At 30.8% G+C, this 13,514-nt stretch overlaps 3 protein-coding genes across 4 annotated transcripts; 2 read left to right on the forward strand and 1 right to left on the reverse strand.

The window, feature by feature from the left end:
- Positions 1-1,175: 1,175 nt before the first annotated feature.
- Not3 (CCR4-associated factor Not3) lies at positions 1,176-6,011 on the forward strand. 2 transcript variants are annotated; one of them, XM_069120358.1, is made up of 9 exons: positions 1,177-1,559; positions 2,423-2,655; positions 2,734-2,889; positions 2,967-3,146; positions 3,236-3,523; positions 3,637-3,892; positions 3,971-4,578; positions 4,931-5,140; positions 5,266-6,011. In XM_069120358.1, the coding sequence occupies exons 1-9, from the start codon at positions 1,535-1,537 to the stop codon at positions 5,362-5,364; spliced, it is 2,055 nt and encodes a 684-aa protein (XP_068976459.1). In that variant the 5' UTR covers positions 1,177-1,534; the 3' UTR covers positions 5,365-6,011. The 2 variants fall into 2 exon arrangements, with proteins under 2 accessions (XP_068976460.1, XP_068976459.1); XM_069120359.1 differs by lacking the exon at positions 2,967-3,146 and having other exon boundaries at positions 1,176-1,559; positions 3,284-3,523.
- A 2,146-nt stretch (positions 6,012-8,157) lies between these two features.
- Positions 8,158-10,641, reverse strand: pths (probable ATP-dependent RNA helicase DDX47). The gene is made up of 8 exons (XM_069120375.1): positions 10,435-10,641; positions 9,902-9,995; positions 9,627-9,791; positions 9,382-9,548; positions 9,070-9,306; positions 8,778-9,001; positions 8,457-8,718; positions 8,158-8,360 (listed from the first exon to the last, which is right to left on the reverse strand). The coding sequence occupies exons 1-8, from the start codon at positions 10,501-10,503 to the stop codon at positions 8,217-8,219; spliced, it is 1,362 nt and encodes a 453-aa protein (XP_068976476.1). The 5' UTR covers positions 10,504-10,641; the 3' UTR covers positions 8,158-8,216.
- Positions 10,642-12,657: 2,016 nt separating this feature from the next.
- Positions 12,658-13,512, forward strand: LOC138183473 (uncharacterized). Its single transcript, XM_069120402.1, has 2 exons — positions 12,658-12,977; positions 13,065-13,512. Exon 1 carries the CDS (start codon positions 12,658-12,660, stop codon positions 12,910-12,912), a length of 255 nt encoding a protein of 84 aa, XP_068976503.1. The 3' UTR covers positions 12,913-12,977; positions 13,065-13,512.
- Positions 13,513-13,514: the final 2 nt, after the last annotated feature.

Here is a 13,514-nt window from a genome sequence, read left to right on the forward strand (position 1 = left end):
GTGTGTGCGCGCGCGCGCGCGTGTGTGTTTGTGTGTGTGTGTTTGTATGCTATATATGAATACACATATCTATATACATATATATATACAGTGTATCTTGTATAATATATACTTGTGTCAACACATTTTATATAGAACTTATTGGTAAAATTTATATCTAAGATTTCATGAAAAACTGTCACATTTTTTTAATTAAGTCAGTAGTATGTAAGTATATATAAGTATGTTAAATGTAAGTCACACAACAAAAATTTATTGATATGTTCATACAATATGATTAAGAATTTAATGAATCTTTTAAATAAAATATAAAACATAATAAATTTATAAATGGTATTTTATATTTTATAATTATGTTCCTTTCCTACGTTAACTAAAAAATATTTTAAATGTTTTTACAATTTATCGTATAAATTTTCATACAAATTTTTATTCAGTAGATTTAATTGTATTTTGACATATTTTTTATACATTAAAAGCAATGATATTAGGTTAATATTATGATAATATTATTTTATAATCTCTTATATTATGTGAAAATAAGCATACATGCGTTCGTTTCTAATTAATACAATTAAAAATATATTATAATTATACATGTTATAATTATCTAATATGTTATCTGATCTTATATGTTATATTATTTGAAAATAAAAGGTTTAATATCGACATACATATATCATATATCATTATTAGTAAAATTTATTTAAGAAAATATTATTTCAAATACATCTTATTTAAAATGAACATTATTGTAACCTATGAATATTATTAACTTTATTTTAATACTTTACGAAACATGATATTAAAAAGTTGTTAATTGTATATAAAGAAAGTATATACATAAATATTGTACAAAATTCCTAATTGAATAGAATAAATTTTATTCTTTTATTGTTACTTTCGAGTAATTTATCAATATATTGTTGAATATCTACGACCTTTTCTAATATTAGCAATTGAGGCATCTATACCTATAAATCGAATGACATGTAAGTAAAACAACATTTCGAGTTTCGAGATTCGAGTTTATTATTTTCTTTTGGTAAATATAAAAGTGCAAAAATAACCGGATTCCAAATCATTATAATTATTGTGAACGCATCAAAAGGTTTAACCAAATTTCAATTGGTTTATGAACGCGAACAAGTTAAGTATGTGCATTAGGTAGAATGTGTGAATGCGCCGATGCATAATACACCATCTCATTTATTCAGTATTTCATATATATCATTTGTTGATGCTATCACTTTTTGTGTATTTTTATGTGCTGTCGATTTTCGACGAAACGTAGCGCATATCCTACACTATCAAGATTAAAAAGATTGACGGAAAAACGGAACTAGTACCAACGCACCTCGTTCACGGACGGTCGGACGTTGTCATTTGAAAACGGAAGCCATCTTGTGGCCGAGCCTCTCATATCATACAGGGAATAATAGTTCAGCGACTATTTGTTCCGTAAAATTGTTCCGTATATTTTTCATTACGTCCAGACTATGCATGAATTATTGTATCACATGTTTACATAGCCATGGCTGCGACGAGAAAGTTGCAAGGTGAGAAGAAAATGTTTCCAGCATGTTTACATTCAGAAATTTTGTTATGGGTCTGTACTACTACAACTTTGATTCCACTCTTGCCTCGCGCTCTGCAATTCTCTGCCACATTAAACGTTTGTATTTTGCGATCAGTAGTAGCCTATTTTTAACTCGCGTTATCTACTCTTGCAAGCAGCCTTCTGTGTCTGACAGTTGGTACAGGTTGTCAGGGTATGATGAACTGGTGTGTTCTGCTTGAACTTTTCATATGTTTCTTTAATGCAAGTTATTTTTTCTTGCATGTACTGTATTTATGACAGTCTCATACTGCTTCTTTATGTCAGAATAACCTTTAAAATAGTTCTATATATTATTTCCACAACAGATACATATAATGATACAAAATATAACATATGTAATGCTTTTGTCGATATAAGCTTTTCAATATATATATTGCCTGATAAACTATACTTTCAATTCATAACTTATTTTGAATTCTTTTACCAATAATTTAGGAGAATTGTTTGCCAGAAATAAATTATTTTTGTTATTTTGGGTCATGTTTTATCATACTTATTAATGTTATAACTTGATTGGTCGTAGTCAAATATATCATTTAGATTTTATATACGTATGTAACAAATTATCAAAGTAGTTATTACATGATGCATTTTATTACATGTAACACACTAATAACAATTACTAATTTGTTTGGGATTTAATAATAATTATGCTACTTTATATGTAAACAGATTTGTATGCAATAATAAATGAATTTCAAAAATTTAATCTATGTTTCTGTATCTTAAATAAATGATATATGTAATGTGTGACATATATTTATTTATTATCTTAACTAAAATATATTTTTTAAATTCTAGGTGAAATAGATCGGTGCCTTAAAAAAGTAACGGAGGGTGTAGAGACATTTGAAGATATTTGGCAAAAGGTTCATAATGCTACAAACAGCAATCAGAAGGAGAAATATGAAGCAGATCTCAAGAAAGAAATCAAAAAACTTCAAAGGTTACGTGATCAGATTAAAACCTGGCTTGCATCAGGTGAAATTAAGGATAAAAGTACGCTTCTTGAATATAGAAAGTTAATTGAAACTGTAAGTATATTTTGATATAGAATTGAAACCGCAAGAATTGTTACATGTTAATTTTTAAATGTAATACATTTTCATTAGCAAATGGAAAGGTTTAAAGTTGTGGAGAGAGAGACGAAAACAAAAGCTTATTCAAAAGAAGGATTAGGAGCTGCTCAAAAACTTGATCCAGCTCAAAAAGAACGAGAGGAAGTTAGCAATTGGCTTGCAAATTCAATAGACGCTTTAAATCTTCAGGTATGAAATATGATGATGTTTAAACAGACTGGAAAATATTTTGTTAAAACTAAAACGCGTTGATGATTTCAATGCAGCTGGATACATTTGAATCCGAGATAGAATCATTACTCGCAGGAAAGAAAAAAAGATTAGATAAAGATAAGCAGGATAGGATGGATGAATTAAAAGCAAAACTTGATAAACATCGTTACCATATCCGTAAATTGGAAACATTGTTACGCATGTTGGACAATATGTCTGTTGAAGTTAACACTGTAAGTTTATTAATACAAAGATATAGTTATTTGACCGTATTAATACCTTGAAAGCTTATAATTATTTAATCTTTTAATTGGTTTCACAGATTAAGAGGATAAAAGATGATGTAGAGTATTATATCGAATCCTCGCAGGAACCTGATTTTGAGGAAAATGAATATATCTATGATGATATTATTGGTCTCGATGAAGTTGAACTGTCTGGAGTTGGTATTCCCTCATCAGCAACTACAGATAGTAATAACAGCAACGAAACTGGAGGTACACCAACCTCAACTAACTCTGGTACTTCACCCATACCATCACCTCCATTGAGTTCTACCATGCATAACCATTCAAGTGATAGTTCTACGGATAATGACAAAAAAACGAAGGTATGTAATCTTATGTAAGATCACGATGACAACACCGATGTTTCATTACCTGTATACGAGTATCGATAACTATGATATAGCGAATGAATTTTTATTGTATACTTTAATTTCAGCCTGTGAAACCAACAGCTGTCAGGCCATTATTAAATTCACAGGCGAGCATTCCAACCACGGGAAGCACTGCCACCATAAAATCGAATTTATTATCAAGCAGCACTCCAAGCAAGACCATTCCCATGACACCTAGCCATAGCTCGCCTAGTTCTACAAGTAATCACATTGCTACAACTAATGCTGGCAATTTTGCTACAGTAGCTGCATCACATACTAATTCACAAGCCATCCATTCTACCTCTAGTAAAACATCTTGTAAGTATATTGTAAAAATGATTGACTATCGTAAGGACGATTAACGATAATATTATGACTTGCTTTTAAAATTTTCAGCTCATAGCAGTGAAAATGGTTTATTGTCATCATCGTCTGCGTCTAGTGTTACCTCGAATGTGCCACAAACAACCTCGCAGCAGCACAGTAATCCAGTGCCCATACAGACGACACACGTGTTGCATAATCAACAAAATCAGAATCACAGCAGCGAAACTGAAATGACAACGCCGATCCCACCATCTTCTTCGCCACAGTCGTCAGTCAGCAGTAGATCTTCACCTTTGCCCGCAAATTCCTGCTCGCCAGCGCCATCCACTGCCAATGGTCTCATCCCTAAGCTTCCTGATGGCATGTCCTCTTTGAAATCTATAGCCCAACAAGTAATTGTCCGAGCAGGTTTGGACATACCGCCGTCCGAGTCGAACAGAAACATCTTTGACACTGCTAAGGCGAACAATAATAACAGCAAAGTCACCATGGAAGCACACATTCCTCCTCTTCTTAGCGTTGCGCCTCTCGGGCCAGTACCTCTTCAGAAAGAACACCAGTTGCAGTTCCAGTTGATGGAGGCCGCCCACTACCATATGCCTGATCCATCCGATTCTGAACGTTTACGATCATATTTACCAAGAAATTCGTGTGTTACACCTTCTTATTATCAACAGGTACCATTATACTATATATCGTATAATTATATAAATTCAGCTGAGTTTTACGTGCAAGTGTTTGGGATTTGGTACCGTTCACTTCTTTCCTCATGCGACATTATACGATACAATTTGTAGATATGATACTTTTGGTCAATAACGAAATGTAATATCGATTGTTTGAGAGAAAATTGACCTGCTAATGCGTTTTTCAGTGCTATTGCATACCACTTAGTAGAGAGATGACAAGTTCATGCCAGTTCAACTGTGGCTATTCTGATTTTAATATTATTTATTTTTTTAAGATATATAGTAAATTAATTTTTAATTTCTTTCTACTTTTGTTCATATGTACTTTATTGTATGTTAGAGTCAACTTCCCCATTCGGATACTGTGGAGTTCTTCCAACGTCTTTCAACGGAAACGTTGTTCTTCATATTTTACTACATGGAAGGTTCTAAAGGCCAGTACCTGGCTGCAAAAGCTCTAAAGAAACAAAGTTGGAGGTTTCATACAAAGTATATGATGTGGTTTCAGAGGCATGAAGAACCCAAAGTGATCAACGAGGAATATGAACAGGTTAATAACATAAAATATTAACTCGTGATAATTAAAAATCGATGATAAGATTTTTATATGATGATGATAAGATAAGATTTGAATATACGTGCAGACTGGTACTATGCAAAATATAATTGTTTCAGGGAACTTACATTTATTTCGATTATGAAAAATGGGGACAAAGAAAAAAGGAAGGTTTTACATTTGAGTACAAGTACTTAGAGGACAGAGATCTGAATTAACAGTCCTGTTGCTTGTGGAATCTCCGAATACACTATTTCTGTACCGGTATCATCAAAAATCGAAAAAACAGATTTTATTTTTTGCAATTCTATATTTTCACAAAATATAATTTTATTTATTGGTAAAGAGTATCTCAGAAAAAAGTAAACGAAACAAAAACAAAAGAAAAGCTCGTGCATAACAGGCAATGAAGATACTTCATTATATTTTGACATTGTGATATTCCTTTTTGAAAAACAGAAAAGCAAAATATGAATCACGCAATTGAAAGAAACAAAAGCGCAACTAACAAAACAAAGGAGTAAGTTAATCGGGGACAATGTAACTATAAGATATAATGAATGAAAAGCACCAGAAACACACTTTTAATATTTTAGTGTGTGGTGTGTGATACAAGAGGAAGAAGTTATACTCGCTGGCGACTGACTCGTAATACCAGTACAAACATGCGTGCGGCCCATCTGCCGTTTAGCGGTAAGGTGGAGGGCGCTCATGCTATGGTATGTCTTAATGTTAGATTATAAGTAGCCTTTTTGTATAAAGTATATTGAGATATAAAACCCTTAAAGTGAATTACTGTACAGAATGTGTAGAAATAGTGAATAATAATATTATGGAATATATTTTATTTCTCATTTAAATGAAACTTAAGTTGTTTCAATTTTTGGCATCTGACACATCTCTGACACCTTGCATTCAGAACATTCCATCCATTAGATTTCTGCCCTCGACCAGGTTACTTACAGATATATTCTAACAATTTAAATACGAATCTTAAAACTCGTCGTCGAAGTCAAAATGGTTTTATTATGTATTTAAAGTAGCTTAATTTACTAGTTATTTCTCTAATGCACACCCTGTCAATTCAGGAGATTTTGATTTTATTAGTATTCTAGCAACTTTTACGTATTACATACTGTGTTTATCAAATGACGATTCGTGATAATTATTGTGCATATGTATTTATAAATTAATAAAATAGGGGGAGAGAGAGAGAGAGAAAGAGAGAGAGAGAGAGAGAGAATAAGAGCGAATGAGAAATAAAGCCATACTGTACGAATTTATTTATTATAAATTGTCGATACTGGTTACGGTGAAGCATCTTTGATAAAAAGTAAAAGAAAAAGATTCTCACTAATTTGACACACATGTACATATATGTATATTTCCTTGTACCTTTAATCTTTAACGTTTAATTGTTAAATGATGCAAGACAGTATCGGCATTTGAAATAAATAATTTCAGACAAAGACAAAGCTTTTGCTTCAATCTTTGAAGCAATTGCCTGCATACGTGTTATTCATCATTACAAAAGCCTTCGACAACGAGATTAGACATATTACATTCGTTAGTAATAAAAAACAAAAGTTGAGATTTCTCACCTGATCTAGCTTTAGGATGATGATTAAACTTATTGAACAAAGGATAGATATATTCTAAGCAGATACTCTTGTTATGAATGGAAATTGTGACGACCACTATATTTGCATGATAGTATCTGCCTATGGTGTTCTATTTGTTTTTTTTTTTTTTTAACTTACATTAAAGGCACTATTCGATAAAATCGTATCGAATAATCGTATTTCTTGAGAAACCAATGTGTTGTAGTAAATGTTGATTTATAAGTTGTAATGTGTTTTAGGTTTATTCCTAACATGTTTTGCAAACATTCTGCAACATAGTTATACATCATCCAATTTCAATGACCCTTTGATGGTGTTCAATATTTTAACATATATCGAAGGTGTCATGCTTGTTAACGGTACATTAACGGAAGTTAGGTCTATAAGAATTGCAGTTTATATTACAGCATTTTAATTAGCATACTTTACAGTGAAAACTAAGTAGATACAAGTTACAACATCAAGCATTTTTCACTTTCTGCAGCATTATATTATTCTTCGGTGCACCTTTGATGAAAATCGTTTTGCAGTTTCCAATGTGTAGAAACAGATAAAATGCAAAAGATAAAGAATAAGGATTTGTTGCTACTTTATACAGTTAAATGATACTGTAGCTTTTAAATGTTGCATTATTATTGTAAAGGTAAAGTGGAGCGTTATTGTTCCTGGATATTTTGTACGATGAAAACATGTACAATGTTAATTTATGATTTTTTATAGAGATTCGAGAGAAAAATCTAACAAATTTTATAATTGAGTGCAGTGTATAATATTTTTGCATTTGTTATGAGACTTTTATTATTTTTTCAATATATCAAATACTTTTAATCTTTGTCTTGCATTTTTTGAGAAATAGAATTCCATTTTAATTTAGACAAAAATGTACAAGTAGAAAATTGAATTGGATGTACATCTTGGTGATTGTTCCGTAGTATCCTTTCATTAATATCAGCAAATAATACAGCAAATTTTAAATTATTGTGATTTTGAATAATGTAATTTACACTGTTCTTATCCAGATAAAGATGTTTGCTCAATGCAAAAAAATTATTACGATAGAACAATAGTTTCTTAAATATTAAAAATTTTCCCTTATTTTACAATCTCCGAATAGTAGTTTACAACTGCTTGGTCAGATTTATTAGCTTCATGGTAATAAATTTACACAGCGGTAATCATCAAAGGAATCCATTTTCGCCGTTTTAATGCAGATAAATACTTGAATGTCGCAAAAGGGAGTAAATGTGGTTTTGTAAATTAACAGTTATTTAAGGATCTTAATACAAACTATGAGTTTGAAATAGAGATACATGAAATACATAAGAGGGAAATGGTGGTATGATTTATAAAAACAAACAAATAACAATGCCAATAAAAACAAATACTATCTTGCATTTCTATTATTTATTAAGGAAAAGTAAATGTACTTGATAAGGCAGTTAGACCGTTTAACCCTTTTTGCCCCTTCCTTTATTTTTGCCTTTTATCCTTTTTCTGACTCCCATAGATTGTTCTGTATCATCATCCTCATTGTCATCTTGACGCTTCTTCCGTTTACCTAATTTTTTACTGTCCTCGATATCTTTCATTTCCTAAAATATGATAGTGTTTGTAATTATTACTATCATTATCGTTGTTGTTACTATTAATATTGTTGCAATAATCAAATAGTAAATAACTGATTATACCATTTTTACAATACGTTGTGCTTCAGCTACTCTTTCTTGGAGCACCATTACTTCTTCTTCTTCAGTCGGATATAATGGTAATTGTTTTGATATCAATTGCTCTATTCTTTGATACAATTCTACGTCATACTGTGTTACAAACGTAATGGAACGACCAGAACGACCAGCACGTGCAGTACGTCCAACTCTATGTATATAATCTTTACTATGTGTAGGTATATCGAAATTTATTACAATATCTACATGAGGAATATCGAGACCCCTATAAAAAGAAACATATATCACGAAAAAAATTAAATAAGCTGAATATCATATACTTACCTGCTAGCAACATCTGTGGAAATAAGTATAGATCGATTTTTCGCCTTGAATTTAGTAAGTGCAGCTATTCTCTTATTTTGTGACATTTGTCCATGCAAAGGAACAGCAGTAAAGCCCAAATTTCGTAAAAGAAGAGCAGTTCTAACTGTATTGTTGCAAGTCGCACAAAATATCATAAAACTGTTACCTGCTAATTCATTTAAGATATGTACGAGATATACATCCTGCAACATGAAATTTTATTGTAAAAAGGAAATTTCTACAAAAATGAAAAAATTATTTTTCCTTGTACCTTGAATTTAACTGGGATAAAAACATAATATTGTTGTAATTTTTCAACAGTTTGGTACTTTGTTGAAACTTCCACTTTAACAGGGTTTCGCAAAGATGCTCTCTGTAATTTCTGAACCTTTTTAGTCATTGTTGCAGAAAACAACAATGTTCTTCTTTCTCGAGGAATTACCCTTAAAATTTTATCTACTTCAACTTCAAAATCCATATTCAAAATTCGATCTGCCTCATCCATAACCTTTTAAAAGATTGGAACAATAGGTACATCAATTTTTTATCACGTGTATATAATAAAACTATTACTGTTACTTACCAAGAATTTTAAAGAACGTAGATTAAAACCTTTTGTGTTTTCCAAGTGGTCAACTAATCTACCTGGAGTGGCAATTAAAATATGTGGCTTTTTTGCCAATAACAATGCCTGAGACATCATGTCCATTCCACCTACTATTACTGCACATTTTACTCCAATACTTGACCCTAGAATAAAATAACATTATATATAATAATCATGAGTACATTATTCTAAATTACTACAAAATGAAATATTTGCATTACCTAGAGCTTCAAATTGTTCTGATATTTGGAAGGCCAGTTCTCTGGTAGGTGTTAAAATTAAAGCAAAATATCTTTGTGGATTTTCTAACAGTGCCTGTAATATAGGAATAGCAAAGGCTGCAGTTTTACCAGAACCAGTTTCTGCTAATCCTATTACATCTTTACCTAATAAATTTTAAATTCAATTTGACAAAAAGTACTTCAATTTAATTCTAGTTCTTTTATTTTTCATATATTTCTATGAAATATATCGTCTATTTCTCTTTTCATTTTACCTTCAAGGGTTAATGGAATAGCTTCACATTGAATTTTAGTAGGTGATTTCCATTTTAAATCTTCACATGTTTTACACAATGTGTCTACGATCCCCTAGAAATATTAACAATTAACATAATATTAATGAAATATTAACATAATATTTGTATTTTATTTATATTCTTTCTAAAAGAATAAAGTATTTAAGATATATGTTAATGAATACTAAATACTGAATAATTATTAACCATGTATTTCAGATACCGCAAGAATATAATAATATGAAATGACGATAAAGATAAATTTTATATATATTTTAAAATATATTTATTTTAAGTAAATATAGGGTGCAAATCAAGTATATTTCAAATATAATATTAATTTTTAAATGTTATATTCTTATAATTACGAATATATTTTTGTATTATTACGTTAAATAATTTATTCAATTGTTACATTAAGTTTAATGTATATGTGATTATAAAAGGACATATGGAGTACTTTTTTTGTTTTGATTAGGTTAGATGTGTGTTACAGACATTTTTAAACTTACCAAATCTTTCCATGTCAGTTCCTTTACGTTTTCTTGATCCTGTTGTTTTGTTGGATTACTTTCTTCCATTTTGTAATCATTAATATACTATATCAATAGTAATAACAATAAATTTTTAATTTTACACACACATTGCAACTTGTTCCTCACAAGTTTGAAAACATTTACGCTAGAAATCAGGAAAGAAGAAATGAGAGTGCTCACACCCGTAGTTCTAGTTGTTTCATATTACAGGTGCTGCACCATGCGGCCAAGTGCTGAGTTTAATTGACATTAAGATATACAAGAACCTATAAAATTAGGGATCTACCCTGTTTGGTTCCACACTAGCATAGACAAGAACGTATTGAGTAACAGGAATTGAAATATATTTACTAATAGTAGTATGAATAATTAAATAATATATCATAACGACATTTTTATTAATACGTACCATATTTTATGTAATAATAGCAATCTTACACGTGTAACACATAAAAGCTTTTCATTAAGAACCATTGTAGGTTTTCATATAAATAGGAATTCCAGAACCTTCATATCTCCAATTATATAGTTTAAATGTGATTTACAATTAGATAGGACAGTAGGGTGGTTTTAAATGAAATTAAATTTTTGGATAGGTAGGGTATTTTTTAAATTATTATGCAGTAATAGTTAATGCATACGTAATAATGTAATAGTAATAACGCGGAATAGATGATTTTTTGTTTGTCTTTGACTCTCAGTTATTCTACATTGTCAGGACAATAAATGTTGTAAAATATTGTTGCAAATTCAAAATAGTATCTTATATAACGTTATACGATTAATTTGAGATTTAATTGAAATTTTGTTTTCAGGGAGGGTCTCCATGTGCAGGCAACCTCCACGTGGTGAGACCCGGGCTATCATTTTTATTTGACATATAATTACTAATTGTATTATATTATATGATATTATTATGAATTATATAGCAAGTAATATGAGCTAATTGACTACTATTGCGATTATGTTTTTATAGGTCCTATCAATTCCTTCAATGATTCTAGGAACATCCAAAGGAGAGCTTTCCGTTAAAGTTGAGGATTCGCGCCCGAAAAGACATCAAGAAAGAAGGACGCAAGTTTCAAAAATCAAAAAGGAGGGCGAAGAGCAGTTGGGATTTTCTTTGTTTTTTGTTAATAAATTATTATATTCTGATATTTTGTACTACTTTTAATACTATTTTATATTATCGTTGTCGTCGTGCAGAAATATAGTAAACAATTAATTTCTCTTTCTTACAATTAATTTCATTATTGCACGATTTTGTCATTATTATATTTGTCTATCTCGGATAGAAAAGTAGATATGAGCTTTCCTGTAAGATTGTACAATTAAATAGGTTCTTCTTGTAGCGTGGAAATCAATAGCTTCTTGTCTATGCTAGTGTGCAGCCAAACAGGACAGATCCCTCATTTCTTGTATAAGCTAATATCAATTAAATTCAGCAATTGGCCGCATGGTGCAGCACTAGTCCGGGAATAACCAGGTCTATAAGCGTGAGTACTCTCATTTCCTCTCTGTAATTAGTATACCTAGAACCTGCTACCATTTATGCTTACTGGTTAAATATTTTAATGTAGAGTATTTAAGTATTTTATTTCTGTAATGGTTCTATATAGATAGTATATAGAAAAGCGAAAGAGATAGGGGGAAATGAAATGTGAGAAGAAAGAAAAAGGAAGGAACATGCATGATTGGTTCGAAGTCTAGTAACCTATTGCGTATCCGCCTTGATACGCAAAACATATTATTGTGAATCGGTGATATTATCTTTTAACGACAATTTTAAATATTGTGGAATTTCAATATTTTAACTTATATGTGAATTTATGCAAATTTACGTTTAATACCATATATTATATTTTATGCCTTTTGCTGCGTAAATGTGTTTATATTGTATTACCGGGGTGAATAAGGAGATTACCAGTGTTTATCGTTGGTAATTCGCTTTCTTTTGACTGAATTTCTCCCATAAGCATCGGTGATCACCATATTTTTCTATGGTTACGTAATATAGAGTGCACAAAACGAAGTTAAAGATACGATCACAAGTGGCGCTGTTGCATTGAATGTTCTACAATGGTGGCTGTGGTCTACCGTTTATTTCGTAATAAGTTTGTTTAAAAGAGGTTTTCGAAAATTCTGTCTGTATTCATTGATGCACCGATTCTTCTGTATGAACGTGAACCGGCGGTAGTGATGTCCACGTACACATTCTCACAGAAGATACTTACACCCATACCTCCGGAGAAAGGTAGTTTTCCACTCGATCATGAGGGTGTCTGCAAGAAGCTTATGATCAAATATATGCGTTGTTTGATCGACAATAAGAACGAAAACACAATGTGTCGAAATGTTATAAAGGATTACCTTGGTTGTCGGATGGATAATGAGCTTATGGCGCGAGAAGATTGGTCTAATCTCGGTCTTTCTGATGAGGTCAAGGAGACATAACAGCAGCGATTTATTACTAATCGATTGTCGCGACGTTGTAGATCACCGTTCTTATCACTTAACTGGTATTTATGAACTTTTTCGCTGGTCATTCTTGTTTCACTTTAGAAGATACTCCCACGAATTTTAAGAATATATTTACAAATTTTTAGCAACATATAACTTACGTATGTACATCACAAATTATAAATAATATATATATATATAAGTATTTATGCATTTGTTGAAATGATTTATGAACGACGATAACTCGACATTATCAATAGAGAATTTTGTCTGATATGCAGCCAAATTAAAGTGATTGCAGTGCAGTGAAGAGACTTGGAAGCAAATTATTAAATATTCAAGATAAACTGTTAGAAATAATAATACACTTAATATAGAGAGTAATACATTTAAGAGGAAGAGAAATTATTGTCGATCTCATACAATATTGATCTCTTTTAATTAGAGTTTTCAGTTAATCAATGTAATTTAGACATTTTGCATCAGAAGGCCTAATATATAGGGATATATCTTTCAATATTGTTGTAATTTCACATCGTCTGTTGATATAACCGATAGAACAGAACTAAATAACACATTAGACAAAGAAGCAAACG

The sequence above is a fragment of the Bombus flavifrons genome, chromosome 9 (genome assembly GCF_040668555.2).
Source record: "Bombus flavifrons isolate JBK064 chromosome 9, iyBomFlav1_principal, whole genome shotgun sequence".
NCBI classification, from domain to species: domain Eukaryota; kingdom Metazoa; phylum Arthropoda; class Insecta; order Hymenoptera; family Apidae; genus Bombus; species Bombus flavifrons.

What these genes read in the sequence shown, in the direction of transcription:
- Not3 (XM_069120358.1), top strand. Translation starts at nt 1,535, where the DNA reads ATGGCTGCGACGAGAAAGTTGCAAG. An exon ending in ATAATGACAAAAAAACGAAG is followed by an intron (nt 3,524 to 3,636) that starts GTATGTAATCTT and finishes CTTTAATTTCAG; the next exon opens with CCTGTGAAACCAACAGCTGT. An exon ending in TCAACGAGGAATATGAACAG is followed by an intron (nt 5,141 to 5,265) that starts GTTAATAACATA and finishes TAATTGTTTCAG; the next exon opens with GGAACTTACATTTATTTCGA.
- pths (XM_069120375.1), bottom strand. Translation starts at nt 10,503, where the DNA reads ATGGAAGAAAGTAATCCAACAAAACAACAGGATCAAGAAAACGTAAAG. An exon ending in TACGTTCTTTAAAATTCTTG is followed by an intron (nt 9,307 to 9,381) that starts GTAAGTAACAGT and finishes ATCTTTTAAAAG; the next exon opens with GTTATGGATGAGGCAGATCG. An exon ending in TCCACAGATGTTGCTAGCAG is followed by an intron (nt 8,719 to 8,777) that starts GTAAGTATATGA and finishes TTCTTTTTATAG; the next exon opens with GGGTCTCGATATTCCTCATG.
- LOC138183473 (XM_069120402.1), top strand. Translation starts at nt 12,658, where the DNA reads ATGTCCACGTACACATTCTCACAGAAGATACTTACACCCATACCTCCG.